General features: G+C 40.2%; 1 protein-coding gene across 12 annotated transcripts in view; it reads left to right on the forward strand.

The window, feature by feature from the left end:
* Positions 1-26,252, forward strand: part of LOC102008930 (cytospin-B) — a 278,140-nt gene that overhangs the window by 181,208 nt on the left and 70,680 nt on the right. For 11 of the 12 annotated variants that reach the window (XM_005399302.2, XM_013522199.1, XM_013522201.1 and 8 more), the window contains 3 exons: positions 11,397-11,604; positions 15,784-15,857; positions 16,237-16,415. In XM_005399302.2, coding sequence (XP_005399359.1) covers positions 11,397-11,604; positions 15,784-15,857; positions 16,237-16,415 — 461 coding nt within the window. Of the gene's footprint in view, positions 1-11,396; positions 11,605-15,783; positions 15,858-16,236; positions 16,416-21,275; positions 22,655-26,252 lie in introns of those variants that run through there. The other variant, XM_013522204.1, reaches the window with a different exon arrangement.

Raw genomic sequence — 26,252 nt, forward strand, 5'->3', positions numbered from 1 at the left:
TTTTTCACAACCATTGGGCTGTAACTACTTGGATCTTTCTTGCACATCTTTGTTTTCCTGAGAAGCCACTTTGAGGATGCCAACATGTATTGCAGCAGCCATTGATGATTTCCTACCAATCTGTCCATAACTATGTAATGTTTGTATTGTTCCTATGCTATTTCATAAATGGATGTGTGTTTGTTACTATGTGTTTTTAACAACAACCATTAAGAATAGTCAATGATTATTTGATTGATCATTCATGTATAGCGTGATAATATAGATCATTCACGTATTGTTTTTCCTAAAGACCACTTCGGAGAATCCAAGCTATAGTGTAACAACCATTGATAACTTCCTGCCATTTTTGTCTGTAACTCACTATTATTTGTCTATTTGTTTTCCTGAGAAACTATCTTGAAGATACCAGTAGGTAAAATAACAACCATTGATAATGCCCTACTACTTTGTAATTCCGTGAATCCCCCTTATTGCTATGTTGTCTTTCTTTTACTCTTTAAAATAAAAAAAAAAAAATTCCAGCTTTACTGACCCATGGCACAGATAGTACTTTATTGTATATCCCCACTGCAAGGAATTCAAATGATGATACCAAAGAACCCATGCCTGAATGATACTTGGAACACTTTGTAATAAGAACTATGATGAAAGATATAAAATGCTGTACTGAGTCCTCTGACTCACTGAGTGACAGATCTCATGATCTTTTGAGCTTTTCCATTGCACAGTGTTGTGTAGATGTGTGATGGTGACTGGATCCATGCCTTCTACCTAATGTAAAGGGACACCTTTAGCATTTCCTCATTAAATATGTTTTAGGCTGGGTGTGGTGGTACACGCCTATAATCCCAGCACTATGGAGGCTGAGGTAGGAGGATTGTTGAGTTTGAGGCCAGCCTAAACTCCATAGCAAAGCCTTGTCTCAAAAAGACCAGGAAAAGAGGGAGGAAATATATATATATAAAATTTATTTTTAAGTATTTAGTACATATCGTTTATTACGTTATCCAAGTACTTTAGTAATATTTTGTGTGCTCATTTGTTTGTTTGTTTTGCAGTACTAGTGTTGAGCCCAGGGCCTTCACACTGAGCTCTATTCCCAGCTCTTTTAAATTTTTCTAGTTTGCTACAGGGTCTCACTACATTGCCTAGGTTAGACTCGAACTTGCAGTCCTCTTGCTTCATCCTTCAGAGTGCTAGGATTACAGGTGTGCACTATCATGCCCAGCTTGTTTTTAAACAAATGACAAAGGTTGGGGTTTTTTATATCTACTGAAGTAAGTTTTATGTCAACTTTTTTTTTTTTTTTTTGGTCCTTTAACTAGTTACTGCAATGAATTACAAGAACAAATTTTTTTTTAAAGAGCAGATTTCTGTTAAGGCTGTCTAGTGTTAAATCATCTTGGCTTTCCTGGGGTAAATCCTGATTCTTCAGTTGTTTCACTTAACAGTTTGTCCAGCATCTTCATGTGTGACTGCTGTAAGCAGTTGTCAGGGTGACTGTTGTTTTCATCAATGAGCAAAGTGCTTGGTAATTAACATTTTCTCCCTTGAGCATCACATCCTTTTACTCTAATTCTTGGCAGAGGTTAATATTGTGATCAAAGAGCAAATTAATGTACTGAATTTATAAAGTAGAACAATGCCAGCCCATCCAGTGATCTAATAGTTACATAAATTTAGCAAATATGTATACTTTCATAGTTCAGGCAAGTTACTTAAGGACTCAGAAGAGCTTTTGAAAAGCTTTAAAGTGGGTCTGTTTCTCACAAAATAAACATAAAAGTGGTGCATCTTTTATAGTAATTGAAAGATTGTTTTGTAGGTTTTTTCTTCCTTTCACTTCTTTGTCTTTATCAGTTTGCCAGTAGCTCCATTCCTTTTGGCTTTTCTGATGGATTCTGTATGATTTCTTTTTTCTTCCATCCTGGGATTGAACCCAGGGCCTTGCACATGCTAGGCAAGTGCTGTACCAATGAGCTACACCCTCAAGCTCCACTCCATGTATTTTGCTGGCATGTTACTTTTGTTGTTGTTGTTGTTGTTGTTGTTGTGAAATTGCTGGCATCTTATAAAACACATTTTTTTGCACAACTTTGAGGAAGGACCTGACTTCTCCAAGATGACAAAGCTACAGCCTCCTGTGAGCCATGAAGGTACCCATGTGTATGCCCTAGCCAGTGTGCAGCATTGAGTTGCTTAGGATTACTGTTTTTCCAGTCTGTAGCAACCCAGCTTTATGTTTTGGAGGAAGCAGATGGGGGCGGGGGGCGGGGGGACAAGATCTCCTGATGCTGCCCAGGCTGGCCTTGAACTAGGCTCAAGTGATATTTCTCCTGAGCCTCTGATGTAACTGGGACTAGGTGCACACTTAGCTTTAATTTTTCTGACTTTTACCTTTTCATTTGTTTGGGATCTTGATTTTGAATTAGAATGTATGTATGTATGTATGTATGTATGTATATATGTATGTATGTAGAGACAGTCTCTCAGGCTTACCTTGAACTTGGTTATGTGCCCAGGCTGGCCTCAAACTCAATGCAATCCTCCTATCTCAGCCTCCCAAGTGCTGGGATTATAGGCATGCACTGCCATACCTGGTGCAAATTAGAATATCTTAGTTGGGATTGAAATCTAGTTTTAAAAGAAAAATACTGACTTTTATTCCCATGAGGCTAAAACCTATAGTTGGTATCCTTAGAAACTTAATTCTTTCTACAGAAACTCAAGGGGGAGTAAGAAGATTATAAATAATAATCAACAGTGTTCAGAGGTGAACCAGAAGAGGTAAAATGAAGGTAAACAGTGTTGGTCCTGAGACCAAACTGATCAGAACAGCCAGTGACCAAGATGGCAGAAGGACAATTTGAGAGAAAGATGAGGCAACTAGATAATCCTGTGGCCATGACTTCAGAATAAGCCCATAAGCACCTATGAGAATTCAAAACCTGGTTTAGTCTAGTGGACTGAGTATACCCAGGTGATACAGAAAAGAAACAGAAAACTGTACTATCTATGATATAAGCCAGGTAACAGTGTTCACTGTGCTCTCATATTCTCAGGGCAGGAGACAGGCAGCAAGTCCTTTGCAGTGATCCAGGGGCTCTAGAACGCCAAGGCTGTGGATGGCAGCCCTGTGACTCTCAGCCCTCCTGCCAAGGGTGCAGGATAGCTCAGGCTTCCTGTGTCGGTGGCGCAAGGCAGAGACTTTATTCTTAGACACCTCAGTCCACTGGGAAGAAGCCTCCCCAAATGTTCTCCCTTTATGCCTAACTGGTCAAAACTGTACCACCGCCATCCTACCTCTCTTTTGAAATCACAAGATCACAGTGTAATTCTTGAACAGAATTTGGATTTTGAGAGGAGAAAGAAGGGTAGTGTTGACTTTTGCGTGAGCTATGGTCATTGTTTGCAGCCTCCAGCAGGACTGTGTGCCTTCACTCTTACCCCTGAAGCATTTGTGCTGATTGACTTCAGCCATTTCTCACCACTTGAGACACTTTGTTGATTCTCAGAGCCAAGTGACCTGGCTTATCTTGCGCCTCTAGCTTCAGCCCCTCCACCTCTCTCCTTGCCCAGTTCTAGCCAGGCCCAATCCTTGCCTACCTTGGGGGTGTTGGTTAAAAAAAAAAAAAGGTCTCTACAGTCTTTTCCTCTTGCTTAGTCGCTCATGTACCTCAGTCTCAGCTACAGGGACACTTCTTTAGAAAGGTGTTCAGCTCACTGGGGTTACTGTCTTGTAAACTCTCCAGATTCTGTCAGTAAATTACATCAGTGTCCCTAGATCAACCAGGATAACTGTGGGAGGCCTTTGGCTTTCCCAGCACCTTGGGAAGTGCTCAGAAGTGTTGGCAGATCTATTGATAGAGTTGAGGGGAATCTTTAGGAGCATTCCTCCTGCTTGAGTGGTGGACTGGCGCTGCATGAGAGTTGATTAAATTTACTTAACCGAAGATGTGGAAATTTCAGTCATCTTCAGCTCAGACATAATTTTCCCCACTGTGAGCACAAAACATCGACTCTCTCTGGTGAAGCAGAGTCCTGGGAGGAAAGTGTGTCGGGAACTTCTGTAGACAGAGCCTCTTCCGTTTGGGTAGCAACGAAGGGAGAAGTCAACAGGGAAACTTGCGACAGACCCCAGTCAGCCTGGCTGTGTGCATCAGGAGCTGAAGCTCAGGGAGATTAAACTACGCAGGCAGGATGTTTGTGTCTCCCGTTTCACATGAGATGTCACAGCCAAGTGGCCCAGAACACCTGACAGTCACATGCCAGGTTGGCCAGGTTTCCCCCTCAGGTCTGTGCTCTAGAAACTAAAAAGGGTGGAAGTTGAACTTGAGGTTTTGGAGATGGTTGTGTGGTTTGAGGAAAAGTGATCTTGTCAGGAATGCCAGATCCGTAGTACTTTTGCTCTGCCCCATGATTACGTGTGACTCCTGGCAGGGGGTGAGGTGTTCTCCTGCGTGGGCCACATTGGCTGTCCCCTCTTCTGAATTTTTTTTGCCTGACCAACTTCTCGTGTGGACCCATTTTTCTCATTGGACTTGTTAATACCTAACCTCACCTTCCTTGAACATGACCTCAGGACCTGTGCAGGGCACTGTTGCTGCCCATGATCCTCCCAGAACAGCCCTGCTTTGCAGTTCACCTGTTAAGTCTCCACGGGCAGCGTTCAGGTTTTTATCCTCATCTTTGAGTTTTCTGTTAGACTTTTTTTTTCCATACAAGAAATATAAAAAAACTACCATATCCTCCCCCTGCTTTAGTAGATCAGAAAAGGGGAAAAAAGCCAGACAGGGTGGCACATGCTTGTAATCCCAACACTCAGGAGGCTGTGGGAGGAGGATTGCCACGAATTTGAAGCCAGCTAAACAGTATAGCAAGACCCTATCTCAACCCCTGCCCCCAAAAGGTGGTGGTGGGCTAAGAGGAAGAGAGATTCAGATTTAGACCAGTAAGAATGCCATATGGCTGTGAGCAGTATTTACTCACAACAGGGCCAAAAATAAAGCAGAAATTTTGCCATTGTCAGGTTAAATATTAAAACAAAAACAACACATATTCTTACTCATAGCAGTTACTCAAACTGTCATTCCAAGTTACTCTTAAAACTATATAGTAATGTTATATAATTACTTAACAAGGCTATTTCTTCCACATATTAGGTATTTAGTAAATCCTTGTCAATGCAACAACAGGAAGGAAACTGCTATAATTATATCAGTATGTTAAAAATAAGGTTTATCTTGTTTTAATAACAGGTAATATTTTAGTGCTGTATATGTGCTGGACACTTTTGAGGTCCTTAGATCATTTAATCATCAGAGCTATATGCTATAGATACTGTCATCTTTTTTCAGTTAAGCAAACTGAGGCAGAGAATAATTACTAGGCTGATTAATCAATTGATGAAGCCAGGGTTTAAAACTAGATCTGACCTTAGCGTGCTGCTTTTTTTTTTTTTTTTTTTTGAGGCAGGGTCTCCCTTTGTATTTCAGGCTGGCTAGTACATGTTTTGTTTTGGTTTTTTGGGGGGTTTTTTGGTTGTTTTTTTTTTTTGAGACCAGTTTTTGCTGTGCAGTTCTGGCTGGCCTTGAACTTGATTACAGGCATGCACTACTATGCCCAGCCCAGCCAGAGTGCTTCTTAATCACTGTTTTATACTGCTTCCTGATTACTTGAAAGCAAAGAAGAGATAGGAAAATATTCAAAGTAGATTCAAAGACTGGTCTCAAGGTCAGTGCCCTTGGGTTTGAAGAAAGTGAAACCCTAGTCAACCAGGAGAATTTCATTCAGTGTAATATGGTGAAGAATTTACAGGGAAAACTTAAAATCATCAAGAATTGTTAACCTGAATCTTTAAGGGACCAGGGTGTAGTTAACAGTGTGAGGGGGTAGGGATGGGAATGTCACAGAAAGAAAACAGGAAGTCCTGCAGGCAGAATACATAGTCACTGGTGGAAGTCCTGTGTGTAGTTTGTCATTGCCCAAGTGCGTAAGTGATCCTCAGAAGTGAACAGGAGGATATGCTAGTCAAGCAGTTTGAATTTCATCCTCAAGTCAGTGGTAACCTTGTAAGGGACTTTATAAAATAACATTGCCAGGCATGGTGGCACATGCCTGTAACCGTACCACTAGGGAGCCTGAGTCAGGAAGATCACTGCTCCTGAACTACATAGCAAAAGCCTGTCTTAAAAACGTAATAAGTAGAGAAAATAAAATAACATTAATGAGATGTAACTCAGTAAGGGTACAAATCAGTGGTGTTTAGTATTTCACATGGTTGCACAACCATTAGCACAGTCAGTTTTACATAATTTTTATCAGCCCCCAGAAAGAAACCTTACACCTGTTAGTCTTCCACCCCCCATGTTACTTTCTTCCCACTTCCAGGCAACTGCCATGATCTATGCTGTGGAATATGTTTCATGGATCATATACTACATGGCCTTTGTGTCTGGCTTACTTCTCTTAGCAAGGTTCTTTCAAGGTTCCTCCATGTTGTCACATGTGTCAATACTTTGTTCTTTTTATTTTTTATTTTTCTGAGACAGGGTCTCGCTGTGCGGTTCAGGCTGACCTTGAACTAGAAGTGATCCTTACTCAGCCTCCTGAGTAAGGCATGCGTCACCACACCCAGCTCTTTTCTGCCATTCTGTGAGTTATCTTTTCATTGTCTTACAGTGTCCTTTGTGGCCCAGTTTTTTTCAATTTTAATTTTACAAAGTTCAGTTTGTTGTTACTGTTTGTACTTCTGGTCTGAGGAATTTTAAATGAAGGAGTTACAGAATTGCACCTAGGATTGAGAAAGATTACTTTTGCCACAGGTGAGAAAGAATGAAAGAGTGAAGAGGAAAGAGGATAAAGGTTAGACAGACATTTAGATATTAAACAATTAGGAGTTAGGCTCTGTATGTTTGATAGCTGATTTGATGTTGGGGTTTGTGGGAAAGAAACGTTTTAGTCCACTCACAAATCCTCAGTTTGTGTAGTTGCATTTGTAGTTGTGTTCCCTAAGAGGGAACGTAGGACCTGGAGCAGCTTGTTGGCTGTTGGAGCCAGGCAGGATATTCAGGGATGCTTAGCACTGCTTTCAGCACCATCCTAGTGAGATCCTGGAAGTACTTCCTAGGCCAGGAAAAAGTTCAGTTCTTGTGCTTTACAACTTCCCTTTGCCTTTCCAGTCCCTTTAGGAGCAATGAATATGTCTAACCAGGAAGTTCTCCTGCTAACTCATTTGACTTTTCCTGAGGTTTGCAGAGAATTTCAGCTGTGTTGGAGGAGGAGGCACTTTTGAAGGAGGTGGGAGATTCTTAATGTCTTTCCGTATTCTCTGCCCTCGGAGATGATTTACTTTTTTTTTTTTTTTTTTTTTTTTTTTTTTTTGTATTTCTGAGACAAGGTCACACTGTGCAGTTCGGGCTGGTCTTGAGCTCACCTTGTAACCCAGGCTGGTCTCAAAGTTGCAATGATCCTCCTGCCTTAGCCTCCCGAGTCCAGGGTTTACAAGCATGTGGCACCACTCCCAGCTTTTCTTTTTTTTTTTGTTATTTACTTTAATATTCAAGGTAATTATATTGAATGGGCAGTATAATCACCAAATTCAGACAGAAGCCAAGTAAAATGACATACATAGGCCAAGAATACAGCTTAGTTGTAGAGTGCTTGCTTAGCATGTGTGAGACCCTGGGTTCAATTCCCAGCACTGCAAAAATAAAAACAAACGAAAGAATCATTACACAAGAAACAGTGATGGAGGGTTTACTTCCCAAGTCAGTTATCTTTCCTTTGGCAGCATCACTGCTCTGCCTCTGCTGGTTTCTACCACAAGTATTTATGTGACTGTTATATTTCTGGAATTTACTCAGAATTTATTATAATGACCTAACTATGTCTGCCCATTTCTCTGTTTTTATTTTTATTTTTGTTTTCATTTTCCAGTACTGAGGATGAACCCAGGGCCTTTGCACTGAGCTCATCTCTACCCCCTTGTGTGTGTGTGTGTGTGTGTGTGTGTGTGTGTGTGTGTGTGTTTTGAGACAAAGTCTCACTATGCAGTTCAGGCTGGCTTTGAACTCACTTTGTAGCTGAGGCTGGCCTGGAACTCTCAGTGATCCTTTTGCCTCTGCTTCCCAAGTGCTAGGATTATAGGCATGCATCACCATGCATGGCTTTTACTTTGTATTGTGAGACAAGCTCCTACTAAGTTGCTAAGTTGCCTAGGTTAGGCTCAAACTTGTCTTTCTGCCTCAGCCTTCCAGAATCCAGGGATCCCAGGTGTGTGCCACCATGCCTGACTTGAGGCTAGTTTGTACAGGATGAGACCTTGCTTTTAGCTGACCTCTGACTTAATTTATTTTGTACTTTTATTCATATGCAACTAAGAAAGCTGTGTAGGTACACCTTATGGAGATCTTTATTCACTGTAGTCAAATTATCTCCTAGTAAAACTACTATGTCCAGTATATATGCCCTTGAAAGAGAATCTAGATGTGTGTGTGGTACCACAGTGTGCTCTAATACCTGCAGTTGTGGGGTGCATGTAGAGACTCTCCAGGTTTGAAGCACACCCTTCTTCCCCCAGTTGACTGTACCAGTTTGGGGTCCGTCTCCAGGACTCAATAAAAGGAGAGATGCCTTCCCCAGGGTGGCCACATTTCATGGCTTATCCATTGGGAGGATAAAGGCCAGGCCTTGCTTCCATCTCAGGCAGAACTAAAGGGCCTCCCAGATGTTGACCTCCCAAGGGGTTAGCCCAGGTCTTTGTATGACAACCTATCTCATTGCTTCTCCTGCAGGATCCTACTTTTTTGGCTGCCCTACAGGGTGGCTCCCCAGAGCCATCTCAGTCTATTTTCTTGCATCCATATCTGTCTCCATCACAGTATCGTTTCCACATGTTCAGGGTCTGACATGCTGAGAGGGAGGTAATGACACTGTATGTAGTAAGATTCTAGCCCCATCTGATCAGAGTAGGCTCTCAAGATCCCTACCCTGAGGACTGTAAAGCTGTCTCAGCTGCCATCTGCCTTTGACAATTGTTAGTGCATCAGGAATGGCTTTCTTGTCCTCTCTCCAGGAAGTCCTGGTTTTCCTGGGAAATTCCTTAAAGTCCCTTTATAATGTAGTCTCACCATCTCTTTTGGCAGAAGTTGATTTTCAAAGATGAGAGATGCTTGGAATGCATGAAAATGATTTTTCTCTGCAACAAAACAAAGCATTGAAATCACATTGCTGGGTGTTTAGTGCAATTCTTGAACTAGAGAAGCTAAATTCATGAGTTTACATTCCTGACCAGCAGAAAGGCCAGTGACACAAAAAGGCAGCCTTGAACTCTTAACAGTAGACTTGGACTTAAACCCTGGCAGTCTGACTGAGGTCTGCAGCAGCTTTCACCCTTTTTTGACCACCACCTGCAGTGATATGTTTTGGTACAATCCTAGGCCACACACACACTTCTATAGTTAAAGCACAGGTTTCACAGAGCAATGCTGACCTTAATGCAGGCCATGTACCCTGGCTGTGTTGGTTCTCATGTTGGTTCCTTTATTGGTTTCTTTCTATTCTTACTGACCCCCTCTCTGTCCATCCCTGCTTCCCAAGTGAAAAATAGTGCAATACTGTCTTCCAGTATCTGTTCATTTGTTCATCAAATGCTCAGTTTGAGCCTTTTCTGTGTCCATTGTGCAGGCTCAAGGGGTCCACTGGTAAATAAAGCAGACAAGGTCCTTGTCCCCATAGAGTTCACAGCCAGAAAGCTTTGCACATGAAATGCAGTTGTAAAAAATTTTGATTGCATATGAATTAAAGAGAGTTTAGAAAAAAAGCTCAAAGAGAAATCTCTTAGCTAACAAGCTAAAATTATTTGGTAAATATACAGCTATCTAGTGACCTTAATTAAAAAGACTATAGGAAAGGAGCAGTGACACTGACTGCAGCATTGACACTAATAAAATAATTAGTATATTTGGACAGTGAAATAGTAACATGCAGCAATGAAAACAGTGACCTAATGTAACACATATGAATATGGATACATCTCAGAAACAAGTTAAAAACCAGTTACAAGAGTACAGTAAGAGCCAGGTGTGGTGGTGCACACCTGTAATCCCAGCACTCAGCAGGCTGAAGCAGGAGGATCCTGACAAGTTCAAGGCCAGCCTGGGCTGCAAAGTGACTGGGCTACAAAGTGAGTTTAAGGTCAGCTGGTACTACATAGCCAGACTCTGTCTCAAACACAAAACAAAACAAAACCCAGTAAGCGTTGCATAGCACAGGACAAAAACGTATTAATCATAAACTGCAGTGTGATACAGTATGTTGCAAAACCATAATGTATCATTTGTGCAAAAGTGCTCAGATATGCAGAATAACACTGTGTATTATCATAGGCATGTGCATGTGTAGTAAAAACGGAAAAACCCTTTAGGGAATGACCATACATAAATTTCAGGATGATGCTTATTACTGTCTGAGATTAGAAAAGTTGAGGCATTAACAAATCTTATTAAAGTATAAATATTTAGCAAACATGGAAAATTTAATTATTTTAAGTCTGGGTGCATGGTTATCTCATTATTTTGAGTGGTTTTCTGTGTTAATTATTAAAATTTGTAAAAATTGAAAATTAGGGGCTGGGGATTTAGCTCAGCGGCACAGTGCTTGCCCGGCAAGCGCGAAGTCGTGAGTTCAATTCCCGGTACCGGGAAAAAGCAAAAAAAAAAATTGAAAATTGAACAGGTGATACAGCTGTTCTGTGCTACTTCTGTGTTTCTGGTGCATGCACATTTCTGTGTTCTGCACTTTCCATCACACTTACGTTTTATCCATCAAAGAACCCCTGGAATGTTGATGAGTCAGTTTTCAGGAGTGTTGTTTATATTTCACAAGCAGAGGGGGCTGGGGATTTAGCTCAGCGGCAAAGCGCTTGCCTGGCAAGCGCAAGGTCGTGAGTTCGGTTCCCGGTACCGGAAAAAAAAAACCAAAACCAAAAAAAAAAAACCAAAAAAAAAAAAAAAAAAAAAAAAAAAAAAAAAAAACAAGCAGAGGGCGCTGCTGCACAGCAAATGTGAGGTACTGGCAGCCACAGCAGGCAGCTCTCCTGCCAGTGCAACCACAGGGCCTCCAGTGGAAGCACTTTTCTATCCAACATAGGAAAGAAGGGCATTTAAATGCGTGCAGCTTTCTTTCTGTTTATAGGAAGGGCACAGAAGCCAGCCGTTTATGCAAGTTTGTTGTGCTTCTTTGAACACCCTTTGGCTGTTTCTCAGGCTGAGAATGTGAAGAATAGCACATGCCTGGAGCATCCTTTGCCTTTACATCAAGGAACCTGGCTGCTGATGTATGGGGAACTTTTTCATTGTTAAAGTAACTGTGAAACATTCCTTTTCTTCTAGATGGAAAAAGATTATTCTTACCTGAAGGAGATCTGTGATCATCAAGCAGAACAGCTGAGCAGAACCAGCCTAAAACTGCAAGAGAAAGCATCAGAGAGTGATGCAGAGATAAAAGACATGAAAGAAACTATATTTGAATTGGAGGATCAGGTGGAACAGCACCGGGCTGTCAAATTACACAACAATCAGCTCATTAGTGAGCTAGAAAGTAAGTGAAGGCACACCTGCATGAAACATGTGACAGATGTAAGAGCTAAAGGGACCGGTGGCAGTGAGTTGTTCTAAGGATGCGTGTTGGCTGGGCTTTAGGAAGAGCTTTTCTTCTGAGTGTGCTATAATATCCCAAGAAGAATGACCCTTAAGAAACAATTGTTAGGGGCTGGGGATTTAGCTCAGAGGCAAAGCGCCTGCCTGGCAAGCGCAAGGTCATGAGTTCGGTTCCTGGTACCGGAGAAAAACCAAAAAAAAAAACAAAAAAAAACAAAGAAACAATTGTTAGCCAGGCATGGTGATGCATGCCTGTAGTTCCAGCACTTAGGAGGCTAAGGCAGGAGGATCACCATGAGTTCAAGGCTAACCTGGAATACATAGCAAGTTCAAGGACAGCCTGAACTACATTGTGAGACCCTCTCTCAAAAATAACTAGAAAGAAAGAAAGAACTGCTACCTTTTAAGCTACTACTGGATGATAGAAAAGAAGGTTGATGCCAGGGGTAGTGGCTCATGCTGTAATCCCAACACTCTGGAGGCTGAGGTAGGAGGGTTGCTTTAAGTTCGAGGCCAGCTTGGGCTACAAAGTTCTAGGCCAGCCTGAGCTCCATAGTGAAACCCTGTCTCAAAAAGACAGAGAGACAGAGAGAGAGACAAAAAAAGGTTGATGACCATAAGTCAGCAGTGTGGGGGAGGGCAGTGTGAAAGAGAGCAAGTATATTTCAGCGTGTTAAGTCTGCATCATGTGACAGCCACACTGCCACCCCTGTCTGAACAGCGGGATCTACTTTGAGTTCAGCTGTGACTATGTAAGAGTTCATAGGACTTTCCCTAAAGACAGTTCCAGGGTCTGGCAGGTTATTCAGAATAGATTGTTCACTGCAGTTGTCAGGTTCGGACAGCATGTTGCTTTTGGGTTTGAGGATGGACAGATGTTTAGAGTAGAGCAACAGTGTGTCCCCTTGATCTAAAGGGAGCAAACATTTTTAGCACATGTCTCATTGATTTTCAGGACATTAGGTAACTTACAGATGTTGAACACTTTGATACTGAAGAGGCATCAGTATGACTTATTTATGAACTTACTGTTTGTTTTGCATAGGGAATGAAATTTTTGAAAGATATTAAACATTGCTTCCTTTGTTCTGATAAGCCTTATCAAATGATCACATCTAATGTATTTTGTTTCTGTAACCAAAGAACTAATGCACAGAGCTTTTAACACTAGCCATTACTAAAAATAGCTTAGTTACCTGAGCAGTTCCCTAACACCTACAGTCAGTACTCAGTATTCACAGATTCTGTATTCATATATTCACTTACTAAATTTATGTATCTCTCTCAACCAGTACCACAGCACTTTCATGATTATTTTTGGACATGCAGAAAAGTGAAAACTTTTTTGGACATGCAGAAAAGTGAAAACTTCTTTGGACATGCAGAAAAGTGAAAACGTAGAGTCATCCAGAACTTATGTTCCCAACTGGGATCAAACTGTGAGACCTCTGCCTTCTCGTCTCTATTCTGATGCTGTATACAAGTGTCCTTTTCATGGTCCATTACTGGCATGTTTTCAGTGCCTTTCTGCTTGCTTTTGGTGATTGTGCTGTTTGAAATGGCCCCCAAGTGCAATACTAAAGTGCTCTCTACTATCCTCAAGTACCAGAAAGCTATAATATACTTTAACATAGAAGTGTGTGTGTTAGGTAAGCTTAGTTCAGGCCTGTGCTGTTGGGCGTGAGCTTAGTGTTAATGAGTCAACAACACAGTACATTCAGAGAAAAGAAGAAATTCTCCAATCTGAGCATAAAGTTGCTCTGAAAAGTGCTAACGTAATGCCTATAATAAATGATGAAGCTGTAGAAAAGATGAGAAAGGGAGTAAATTTGTGAATTCATGAGATAAGGCCAATAAATTGTAGTAGACAGCATTGTTCCAATGCCAAAAGCAAAGAAATTTCACTTTTCCCAGGGTCAGGAAAATTTTAAACTTCATTGCATACTGTTAAGGCATGAGAAAAGTTAAAAATGTGGGCAAAAAAGATTCTGGAGATTAAGAGGATGTAGAAGTTTTGAGGTTGTTTTGTTTTGTTTTGCAGTTTTGAAACAGGGTCTCACTAGGCAGTTCAGGTTGGCCTTGAACTCACAATATAGCCCAGGCTGGCCTTAAACTTTCAGCTATCCTCCTGCCTCAGCCTCCTGAGTTTTGGGGTTACAGGAGTGTGCCATTACTGCTAGAAAGAAATTTTAAAATACCTGCTCAGTGTTACAAAGAAAAGGGAAGAGGAAGTTTCTCATACTGATAATACTGACTTGTTTCAGGAAGACATTGGCAAGGGCTGGGGATATAGCTCAGTGGCACAAGTGCTTGCCTGGCAAGTGCAAGGTCGTGAGTTTGATTCCCAGTACCGGGAAAAAAAAGAAAAAGACGTTGGCAAATGAATCTGTATAATGCAAATGACATTTCAGTTAATGAAAAATGTTCTGATCCTCAGAGGCTCCCAGGAACCTAACCTTGTATTTCCCATAGGAACAATTCCCTAGTTATAAAGAGTTATCAAACTAGCATGAATAATAAGAATTGACTGTGTGTTCTGTGCTTGGGTTATTTGGTTAAGTCGTTGCCAGTGCCTGTTCCCTTCTTCAGTAAGTGTGATGTGCACAACTGGAGAGCATCAGCACACTGTCGCCTAGGCCCGAGTCACGCTTGTGGATGTCATTAAAAACCCAGACACCTTTGTCAGTGTGTAATTCCCAGCATAGCACCAGCTTTGAAATAATAAAACCTTACTTTGTTTTGTTTTGTTTTGGTTTTGTTTTTGTGGTATATTTCTATTGAGAAGATGGTTGTGTTATCCTTAAATCCTTAAAAGTCAGCCCCGACCACCAAGCAAACCTTAGTGTATAATTAATGTCCAGAGCACATTTCAGGTCCACTCTCCAATGGTTATATTGTAATATATCACAGCCTGAAAATAACACAGACGATTTTTTGAGAAGCTTTTAAACTTCTGCTAGGGATACTAAGTTGTTTGTTTGTTTGTTTGTTTGTACTGGCAATTGAACTCAGGACCTCACACTTGCCAGGCAGGCAGTGTGCTGCTGAGCTACATCCCTAGCCTTTAAAGTGTTACTAAGATGTATTTGTTAGCAGAATCAAAAGACACTCAAATCTAGCTCTAGACTAATCACTTCTTCCTGAAAGGAAACAAAACAATGCAAAGAAAGGAAGGACAGTTTTCTTATTCTGTGGCATTTGACCCCAAACACAAACTCAGGCCCCATGTCCTGATGCAGAGCTGTTGGGGTAAGGCATGACTTGTGGATTTTTAAAAACCTTCTCTGGTAATTCTGACTCACATCCTTAATAAACAACTACTGCTCTAGATTAGAAAAACCATTCAGGAATTTTTACTAGATGACTGACATGATGAGATTTAAAAGTCTCTGAGAGCCATATGAAGAAAATTGGAAGCAAGGAGAATGAGGGACAAGACTTGTTTTCCATTAGGGAGAAATGGTTGAGGCCTCTGTGGAGCTGTTAGAATATGTACAGACTCACATTCCATTTGCCCTTGCAGACTATGAATCCATAGGTCCAGAGCTGTAACTTGCACTTCTGTGCTTTTCAGAAGCACCACAGCCAGTTCTGAGGTTTAACAGTGGTTAAGAGTCATGCCGCCAGACATGGGTTTTGACATCATAGGAATAATGACCAGCCATATTCAGAAGCCTTCTTTCCTCCTCAGTGAAGGACATTCAGAATGGTGGTATGTGAAGAGCAACAGAGAAACCCAGCGCAAATGAAAAGATGGCTGCTGAGGTCTTCTCCCATAGTGCTGTGTGATAATACACCTTGCTCTCTGAGGATAGAGCCTAAACAAGCACATTTATTTCCCATGTCACTCATTCCCACTTGCTTCTAGTTTCCTACCTGCAAGGTGCTAGACACTATATAGGAGAAGGGATGGGTTTTTTAAGCCTTTTGTTGTCTCTGGTGCTCCCCCTTTGCTGCTTAGCTTACCTTCTCCCACTTTACAACTCCTGTCCAAATCGTTTCCTTCTAGGGGCTGGGGATTTAGCTCAGTGGCACAGCACCTGCCTGCAAGCGCAAGGTCGTGAGTTCGGTTCCCAGTACCAGAAAAAAAACAAAAAACAAACAAATCGTTTCCTTCTAGGCAATGTGATCAAGCTGGAAGAGCAGAAATCAGACCTGGAACGGCAGCTAAAGACCCTGACGAAGCAGATAAAGGTGTGTGGGGTACAGCTGTGGGGAGTGCTCGTGTATCATTTCACTGTCCATGTTCCCATTTAAGCTCTGGAAAAATAGGAATACCACCAACTGCTCTCTCCAGCCTGCTTTCTCATGGAATATTCCCCTAGTGTGACCCCAAATATGTATTCTTGTTGTCAGGAAGTAAAAGTGAAGCAGTTGTTCAGTTTTAGGATGGAGAACTCTCATATGATGATGGAATTTCCACTTGTGCCTCTTCCTAGTAACAAGACACAGTTTAAAGTAGGGCCTCATTACTGGCATTCTTTCTGAGGGATTGACAAGGGAATGCTACAACCTTTGTATAGATGAGGCCTCAGCAGGCATTTGACACAGGTATGGCCTCTGGTATTTTCAGGAGGAGACCGAGGAATGGAGGCGGTTCCAGGCAGACCTGCAGACTGCAGTGGTGGTGGCCAATGACATCAAATGTGAGGCCCAGCAGGAGCTACGCACTGTGAAGAGGAGGTTGTTGGAGGAGGAGGAAAAGAATGCCAAGCTACAAAAGGAGCTAGGGGACATGCAGGGCCACAGCAGGTGGGTCACGGCAGGCAGAGCCGTGAGTCTAACAGGCGCCTGAACAGTGCTTGGCTTCTCACTTAACCGCTGTGCATGGGGCTGTGCTGTGGAGGGCTAGGACACTTTTATGTCTGTTGCAGGTTCTGTTACTTCTTTTCCTACTGTTTTTTGTTTTTGTTTTTGTTTTTTTTGGTACCAGGAATTGAACTCAGGGCCTCATGCTTGCCAGGCAGGCGCCGTGCCGCTGAACTATATCCCTTTTCTAGAATTAATCTAATACCTCGATCACCATTACACAACTCAGAACATTCCACTCAGGGCTCAGTCACTGCTGTTCTGTTGCATAAGGTGTTCAAAAAGTCGCTTACATGAGTAGAAAAAGTTTGGACCAGATATCCTTTTACCTTTAAAGAACAGAAGTAATATATAGAATACCCATTAAATCATAGTTCTTACTAGTACTGTGTAGGAGAATACATTCTGAAAGGCTAACTTACTTAGTTCTCCTGTAGTGAGAAAAGCTGGACTCAAAAGAAATTGCCACCAGATAAAGGGCTCATTCCTGCTGGCCTAAGGACATGCTTTCTTTTTTTTTTTTTTTTTTGAGACAGAGTCCTGTTATGCAGTTCAGGTCGGCCTTGAACTCACTTTGTAGCCCAGGCTGGTCTCGAACTCGCAACAATCCTCCTGTCTCCCGAGTGCTGGGATTACAGGCGTGCACCACCACTCCCGGCTAGGACACACTTTCCTACTGACAACCCCCGCATAACCTACTGTTTCAAAAAGTGCATGTAGAAAACAGATGTCTAACTGATGCCTGCCTTTCCCTTCTGTTGTTAGGGTGGGGGTCACACAGTGTATGAGCCCAAAGGTTCTACTACCAGTCATGTTTCAGAGGACGGTATTGCTAAGGCAAGCTCAAAGTGAATTATTTAAAATTTAAGTAGACTAAATTTTACAGAGAAGACTATAGTATAAGCAGTATTTTAAACTTTCAGTAGTATAGTATCATCTTTGCCTAGACAGGAATCTTTGCCTAGACAGGAATCAGTGTCTTTAACTTTGAAATTTTTAGATGTTAGAAAACTTTGAATTTTTAGATGGCTTTCAGATATGAAATGCAGTCTTTTGGAATCAGATTTAGTGAGTCCTGCATGTTAGTCTGTATAGCTCACCCTAATCTCTATGTTTCCTGGGTCAGAAGGGTTGTTCATTGGCTTGATACTGAGCCTTGGGATCTGATGTTCTATAAGTATGATTTCATGATATTGGGGAGAATAGATTTCTTCTCAAAATTCTGTTTTGATTTACCCATCAAATCTGCTTCAGTTAATTCCATGTTCTTTTGTTTATGACTTTTATATAACATGGACTCCAGAGAAAGATTAATGTAACCAGTTCCACAGTTCATCCTTAAAAAATCAGGATCATTAATTTACAGTCACATTTCCAGCCTCAAACCACCAAAGGGTGTAAATTTTAAACGAAGGCAGAATTGGAAGACAAGGTATCATACTACTTAATACTGAGATGATTGTGAGGTCATCCTAGTTTGCATTTGTGGTTGCTTTTGTCCACTTGTCTTGCTTCTACATTGTGTGTCTTTTGAAAAAGAACAAGTCCTATATAGTTATTTTATTTTATTTTTTTTGTTTTTGTTTTTTTGGTTTTTCTCTGGTACCGGGAACCGAACTCACGACCTTGCGCTTGCCAGGCAGGCGCTTTTGCCGCTGAGCTAAATCCCCAGCCCCTATAGTTATTTTAAAGACAAATAGTAAAGACAAGGTTTTGTATCCCTAAACAGGTTATTGTACGAGATGTTCCATTTCTTGCATAGGTTCTAAGATACAGACTTGTGCTTTAATACAGTAGGAAATCTCAGCATGGCTCCTAATAGTTTAGGGCTCCATGTGCTACATCCTACACTTTCAAATTTAGGATCACTTAAAAAACAACAACAGCATAGTGTTTCTCTTTTGATTTTCTAGGGAATTTTTAAACCTACCTGCCAAATGTAGCTGTTTAATTCCTTGTCACAAAAATCTTTTAAATTTTAGAATTGACACAAATCAGAACATGGCACATTTCTGAAAACCATTAGACATCAGAATATCTGTTGTCGAATTTGGCAGGACATCACATAATTTCTGGTGATGGTTTCTTGTCTGATTTTGCACTTCTCTGGCAAGTTACCCCACTAAAGCGTTGACTATTTGAAAATTACTTGCTGATGGCCTAGCTGCCTCCTGAACCTACCACACAAGCAAGAGTGGAAACCAACTCCCACCCTCAAAGTTCCTGCAGCAACCTAGTATTTGCATCTTGGCTGAATGAGTTCTTGACTGACACTTGATTTGACCCTTGACAGTCATCTCATAAGAACTCAAAAGTCATTCTTGGTTCAGCCACAGCCAAAGAACTTACATCACCTTCTCTGATGAGGTCTTCCGAGCACATCTGAGAGAAGGTAAGAGCATCTGAAAAGCACGTTGACGTTGCCATGGGATTAACTGGTTCATATTCTCATTCTGTGCAGATGGGCATTTGAGGGAATTGTCAGGCTGACGGCCAAATGAAGTGCCTGGGGATGAGTATACGTTCACATTTGTTACTAAGAACATAATGACCAGAACAAAGTGGGATGTTATTTAACTCATTAGTGGTATCAAACCCCATTATATTTTCAAGGATTTTAAAATAGTATTTATTTTGGGATAGAGTCTCACTGTGTTACCCAAACTGATTATAAACTCAGTTGATTCTCCTTCTTCAACAGCCCAGGTAGCAGGGGCTGCAAGCATGCACCACCATGCCCGCTGATACGTTTATTTTAAATTAAGAATAGTTGACATTATTACATTTTAGAGAACTAAAGCTATGGATCATTCTTGCTGCCATCCTGCACTGTCCCTCTCGCAGGTTTGGCTCCATCCTGTTAAATGAGGTGCTGAGTAGGTGGTGTTTCAAGGTCCCTTTAAGTCATACTGTTCCGAGACTAGTTGGTCATCTGTCCATTCTCTACTGTGAGAGTCAGAAACCCAACCCTGCCATCTATTTGGTGTAATATTTTGAGCTTCAGAGATGGACTTAATAACATCTCTGACCCTTAACTGTGGCTTGTTGGCCTGATCTTGCCCAGAAGTTTGAACAACTAGTGTGTGTATGTGTGTGTGTGTGTGTTTTAATGGGCCTGGTTGTATAAATTAATGGACAAAAGGATAATGAATAGTTCCTCAACCCTGGCTTTTCCCCATTTTGAATAAGAAGAAAGTATTGAAATGATAGCCATTCATTGAGATGGAAGCTTTATTTCAGGGGCTAGGAATGTAGCTCAGTGGTAGCATTTGCCTAGCATCTTCAAGGCCCTGGATTTAGTTCCAGCACCAGGGAAAAAAAGAAGGAATGAGTAAATGAGTGAAAGAAAGAAAAGAAAACAAAGAGCTATTAAATCTTTCTTCTGAAAAGTTGAGCCCTGGTACCCAGGGAATGTAGAGAACACACAGGCAGCTCAGTGTGATGACTCCCTGGGCCACATAGAACCTTTATATTGGAAGAGATTGATGAGCAGTACATGACACAGACTTTGCAAACAGTGACAGAGAATGGTCTGTGTATTATTTGCCTAGTTCTGAAGCATTAAATGCCAGTGGTTTTAGGGTGCCTTGCTGTGTCTATCATGTAACACCAACAGACATCCATGGAAGACATCTTAAAAAGGAAAGATCAAAGAAAACACTTCACATTTGTTCTCTCATTAGCATCCAAGATAGACTATTTCAGATTTACACATGTTTAGCCCATACCACTTAGCAGTTTTGCGTTGTTCCCACTGAAATGAGCAGCATGGTGCCCTGTCACACAGATTCTGCAGGAGCTGGCTTTTAACTCACACTTGCACATCCATGTCATGCGCTGATGTCTCTCGTGTGTGCCTGTGTGCCTTCTGTGTCGTTCTTAGAATGCTAATGTTTTCACAGCTGCTCAGCAAGTGTTCCATAACTGCTGCAAAAAGGGAAGTGTGTAAGTTGCAGATATGTATTCTTGGGTTACTAAGCTGTCTTTCCCAACTCCCTGTGATGCCGAATCTCTTGACTCTGATTGAGGAGCCAGCTCCCATAGGAATTACTAAGCAGTTTCAGAACAGACCTTGCCTTAGCACTTAATCATCAGGGCCTCTGGCATTTCATTTGGCCTTTAATGTAGAAATCCTTTTAAGCAAGCATAATCAACTCATTCACATACTATTTTTTATAGTTTATAGCTATGAATATACAATCTATAATTCTTTTTTTTTTTCTAATACTGGGGAAGGGACCCAGGACTTTATGCATGCTGAGCAAGTGCTGTACTGTTTCTACCACTAAGCTGCATCTCTGGCCCTAGTGTGTCATTCTAAAGGGCTGTGTCTTATTCTTAAGTTTTTATTTTTTGCAGTACTGTGGATTGAATCCAGGGCCTGGCACATCCTAGGCATGCTTTATACCACTGTGGTACATCCCCAGCCCCATTATTGGGTTTTTATTCTTAGGGTTTTGGGGGAGTAGAAAGTTTGGCCTGGATAGTAGAGGGAAACATAAACCTCTCTATAAATGACGGGGAGCCTATTTTCATCCTGTCCCTTACCAATACAGTTTGTTGTTGGAGAAGTTCTGGTAGAAGGAGCCTAGTAATGGCATTTTGGAGTCTTTCACGTTTTCTGTCTGGAAACCTTTAACTTCCAAAAATTTTTAATAAGAATGGAGACCTGTTAGCCCTATTCTGGATAGTAGCTTTTCCTTGTAGGACAGTACAAGTTGTTAATTCTTGTATCATAATCAAAAATCTTGTTGCCTTACATAACTCCTTTACCAGCCTTCCCTCCCATTTCTATCTTCACAGCTCCGTGGTCTCTGTCAGCTAGCAGAGCTTTTGGTGGAAGAAACACAGCCCAGCCCTTGCCATGATTGGAAACTACAGCCATTTCTATATGAAAGGGGAATCTGTAGAGGAGAAATTACTATTTTGTATAAAAGAGCCTAGTTATCTCCTATGCCATTCACTGTTCCAAGCAGTGGTACATTGCAATCAAGTCTCTTTACTTTTTTCTGCAAATCAGCTCATGCATGATCAAAGATGAACCTTCACTTTTTGTTGTTCTTGTTGTTCCTCTCAAGAAGACTCAGCAATCTCTGTTTTTGGAGAATAATACGAAGTTCTGGAAAGATAAAATATAGGTCTTGTGAAGAAATATTTCATATGTTTTTAGAGAATAGTAGCTTAGCAAACTCCAGTTGGTAGTGAATGCAGCCCATGCATAGATAGGTTCTGCTTTTTTGGTATTTATTTTCATGCTGCTTTTTTGAATATGGGACCTGGTAATCTTGGACTTGACATTACCTAAGGCAAAATACGAAGCCATCTGCGTGATGCCTTACCCTGAAGAATTTAGAAAGTTCTCCCTTATATCAAGTCTTGATTGAGCTTGTGTAAGCTGAGGTCTCACTTTATTACCTCATTTGAAACAAACTGCCACTAGCTTTGGTTTGATTTCCAGAATCTTTGTTAGGCTAAACATAAACAGATGTTTGGCTAAGAATAAAAAAAGATGTAGTTAGCCAGATGAGTATACACAGTGACAATGCTAAATGAAACCTAACTGAAACCTAATGAAGGACAACTTACAACAAAAGCCTCATGAATAAAACTTACCGTGGAAACTTAAAGACTTTTATTGCAGAAAGACACAACTCAGAGTGATCCAGAAATCAGATTGGCTTTAACTTTAGAGTAGTACATACTTTTTTGAAGATCTCTGTCTAGTCAGCAAACTACCAGTGAAAAACCTCCTGTGCTTCTCGTGGGGAGCATTTTGCAGTATACATAGCATAGGGCTGTTAGCTGTATAATAAAAAGGAAAGTTAGGATTAAGAATGCTCTTTAAACTCAGGAAGACAGCAGATTGGAGCACACAGGCTCACCAAAAATTTAGCTTGACATGAGAAAGAGACGTTGATGCCTTCTTTATAAAGATAATTAGATACTCCCTGGAATTATCCTCCTGTTCTGGGACATCTTTACCTCAGATTGAAAATTCTTAGAATGACTTAAAATGACTTGCTGGGTGTTTTCTAATCTAGACAATAAGAAAAATGCAACCTCAACTTAAAATGCACAGCTGTGTTAACCCTCATATTTTGATCTGTCTTTACTCTGGGTATTGTTGAATATTTTTATATGTAAGCATTTATGAAGTGCTAAATAAATGTTATTATTTAGAAGAGTGTGTTGTTTGGTTTTTAAACACTGGCCATGTTTCTGCAGGACTTTTTTTTTGGTACCAGGAATCAAACTCAAGACCATGCACTTGCCAGGCAGACACTTGTGCTGCTGAGCTACATCTCTAGCCCCTCTGCAGGACTTTTATGTTCTTCTCTTGTCGATTTTTCCTTGATAGTTTTAGAACTTTTTTTGGAAGGTGGTGCTGGAGATTCAACCCAAGGCCTTGTGTATGCCTTGGCAATCACTCTATCACTGGGCTACATCTCCAGCTCCTATTTTGAAAACTTTAAAGTCACATCAAATAAATAGAATTTGAAATCAAAACGTGTTAAACTTTAAATAGAAGTTATAGTGAAAAGGTTGATATGGAACATAAATGTAATTGTTTAATGATTTCATTATTAGAGTAGGAAGTATGGAATAAAAAATACTAATTTTGTAGAAAGCAAAAACTTCTAGGGTAATGGTGGTGAACCTATAGCATACATGCTGTTTTTCTGATAAGGCAGAATTCGTTAATATATAAGTTGTTTTATCTAAACTAAAACCTCAGTATTCAGGTTTAATTGAGTGTTGATACTTTGTGATAAACAAGTGGGTTGTAGGTTGCAGTTTAGGCAACATTTTAGAGATATCTAAAAGATTCGCCATCACTGCTCTAGTGTATCAGAAAACAAGAGTATATAGAATTTGAGGTCTGGGGGGCTGGGGATTTAGCTCAGCGGCACAGCACCTGCCTGGCAAGTGCAAGGTCGTGAGTTCAATTCCTGGTACCGGGAAAAAAAAAAAAAAGAATTTGAGGTCTGGAATTGTTTGGTTTAAATTTTAAAATATAGAGATTAGTAATGTAATATATTGGATTTTTCTTAATTATGAAATTTAGGTATGTGGATCACAAAATGAAGATGTATGAGGATTTACATATATAAATATATAGAAAGCACATTGTTTTATCTTTTATAAGTAAGGGAGTGTATTTTATGTGGTACTTTGCACTTTCATATTCCATTTGATGTGTCATGGATGTGCTTCCAGGTCAGTATATACAAATCTTAAGTCATTTTGACAGCTGTGGAGTATTACACAGTGTACCCAAGCATATTCATATATTACCTTAATTTTTCTTCCTTTACTGATAATGATACAGTAACAATCCATATTCATATTGCCTTATATAGTTGTGTTTTTATTCTTTTTATTTATTTAATTAGTTGGTTTTGGTGTTGAGGATTGAACCCAAGGCCCTAAGTATGCTAAGCAGACTCTTTACTACTGAGCTACACTCCTAGCCCCTTTGATTTTGTTTTTATAGGCTGAGTTCCTAAAAATATGATCATTACACTAGAGTATGCATATTTTTATTTTAATAGATGTTGCCAGATTACTTAGCTCAGGGTTGTGACACTACTCTTGATGAGAATGGCCACTTCTACCTAGCTTTAGTAGCTGTGATATATTAATCTTATTTTTGTCAGTAGCATAAGCAAAAAAATAAAATGTTATCTCATTAGCACTTAATGTGTATTTCCATGCATATATTTTTATCTGTTTAATAGCCATTTGCATTTTCTCTTATAAGAATTGCTAGTCTACAGTTGTATCACCCTGAACATGCTTGAGTCTTATAAGCATTGCTAGTTTATTAGCACCTTTGCCTATTATTTTCACAGAGCTGATTATTTTTTCTTACCAATGTGTAAGTCAGTAATATTTTACTTTTATCATGGAAATTTTTATATTGTTATATAGAATATTTATTTTTCAGAGCTGGACATTGAGGTCTTGTACATGTTAGGTAAATGCTGTACCACTGAACTATACTCCCAGCCTTATATAATGTGATCTGTTTGTATTTATTTTCCTTTACTGTTTAAGGAGCTTTTATTTTTGTTCAAGGCTTTCCCTGTCCCAGTGTTGTGAAAGCCAGTCTATTGAATATTCTTTATTTGTTTCACACACACGTGTACCTGTACACTCCCAAATATTTGATGTGCTTTGTAATATGAGATATGGTTCTTTTTCATCTAAGTAGATAGCCACTCAAACCAGCATCATGTATTACCAGTACCTTTCCATTGTTTATTCTGTATTCAGAGGGACCTTCCAAATAGACTTCTTTTTTCTTTTTAGTTCTGCATCAGAATATTTTAGTGGGATTATTACATTGCTTATATGATTTTTAAAATTTAGTCTTTCATTTTAAATTGTCATTTTTCATGTTTTTTCACTTTTATTGGGTTTAAAAGTAGGTTCTATCAAGTGTGTGTCTGTGTCATAAATTTGCAAATGTCTGTTCTCTCTTGAATGTCATTACTCTTCTCATTTTATGTTATGAGATATTTTCATAGATAAGAATTTTAAAAGTGTGTTTTTTGTTTTTGTTTTTTTGTTTGTTTTATACCAAGGCCAGCTTTTACTCATTACTGATTCTTCGTTAAATAGATCAAAGCATGTCAAGGCTGGGCATTTGTCCAAGATCAGTATCTGGATTCTGGTTAGATGTACCCACTTTACCTGTTTATGCTTCAAATTTTCTGTCTCAACTTAGTGGGAAGGTTCTTTAAGGTAAATTGAAGCTCAGATAAGAGTACAGAAGGAGTAGATGCTTAGCAGGAGCATCTTCCTGGGTCTGCTTTTCTTTTTTTTTTTTTTTTGGTGTCCGGAATTAAACTCATGACCTCAGGCTTGCCAGGCAAGCACTTATGCTGCTGAGCTACATCCCTGGCTTAAGCCCATGTTCACCTTAGGTACATCCTGTGGCTCTTCCTGACTTCTTGTTGCTTCTGCCCTTTGTGCCTGGGATGATGCATCCCTGAGCTCCTCAGATCCTTTGTAAGGATGTGCAGCATGTTCTCTGCCTTCGTTCTTCTCTCTAGATCTGGCCCTCTAAGATAGAGGGGACATTAAGGGAAGGAAACTGTTTTCCTTCCACCCTACCTTCGCACTTGCTCTGTATGTAGCAGAAATTCTTCAAAGCCGGCACCCTGTAGATGCTATCCTTCTTCTGTTTCCATTTCTGATGTAAAAATCTTTTACTCTTTCTTTGATTCTTTTTGTTGGGATTTGGAAATTAAGATGTTTATATTCAAATTGCCATCTTACCATGTTAGTATCGATAGTCTAGTATTGAAATTTGAAAGTGAGATTCAGAAGATAGTTTGACACCTAAGAGGCAGAATATTTCATATTTTTTCACAAACTTTTAGATTTATTTTGTGTAAAACAATAAAAAATTCTGAGAAAATTATATTCCTGGTAAGGGTATAGAATGAGCAATGGCACAGAGACAGGATATAAAAGAACAAAATTCAGTAGCTCAATGGGCTTCCTTTGAAGGAAATCAAAGGAAGTAACCTGAATGACACTGGGTGAGACCTGGAGCTGGGCTTCATTCAGTTGTTCAAGAGCCCAACAGTTGTAAACATAGGGTTGACCAGTCCTCTTTACACATAAAAATCTACCAATTATGAAGGGTAGCAGGGATACAGTGAGATATTTCCTAAGTGGAGATAACCAGTGAATACTTTAAAAATCATCATGTACAAGAGCCTACCTGTACTTGGATCAAAATAGGTGATGATAACATTAAGTATCACT

Source organism: Chinchilla lanigera, unplaced genomic scaffold (assembly GCF_000276665.1).
Source record: "Chinchilla lanigera isolate Chin_1 unplaced genomic scaffold, ChiLan1.0 scaffold00066, whole genome shotgun sequence".
NCBI classification, from domain to species: domain Eukaryota; kingdom Metazoa; phylum Chordata; class Mammalia; order Rodentia; family Chinchillidae; genus Chinchilla; species Chinchilla lanigera.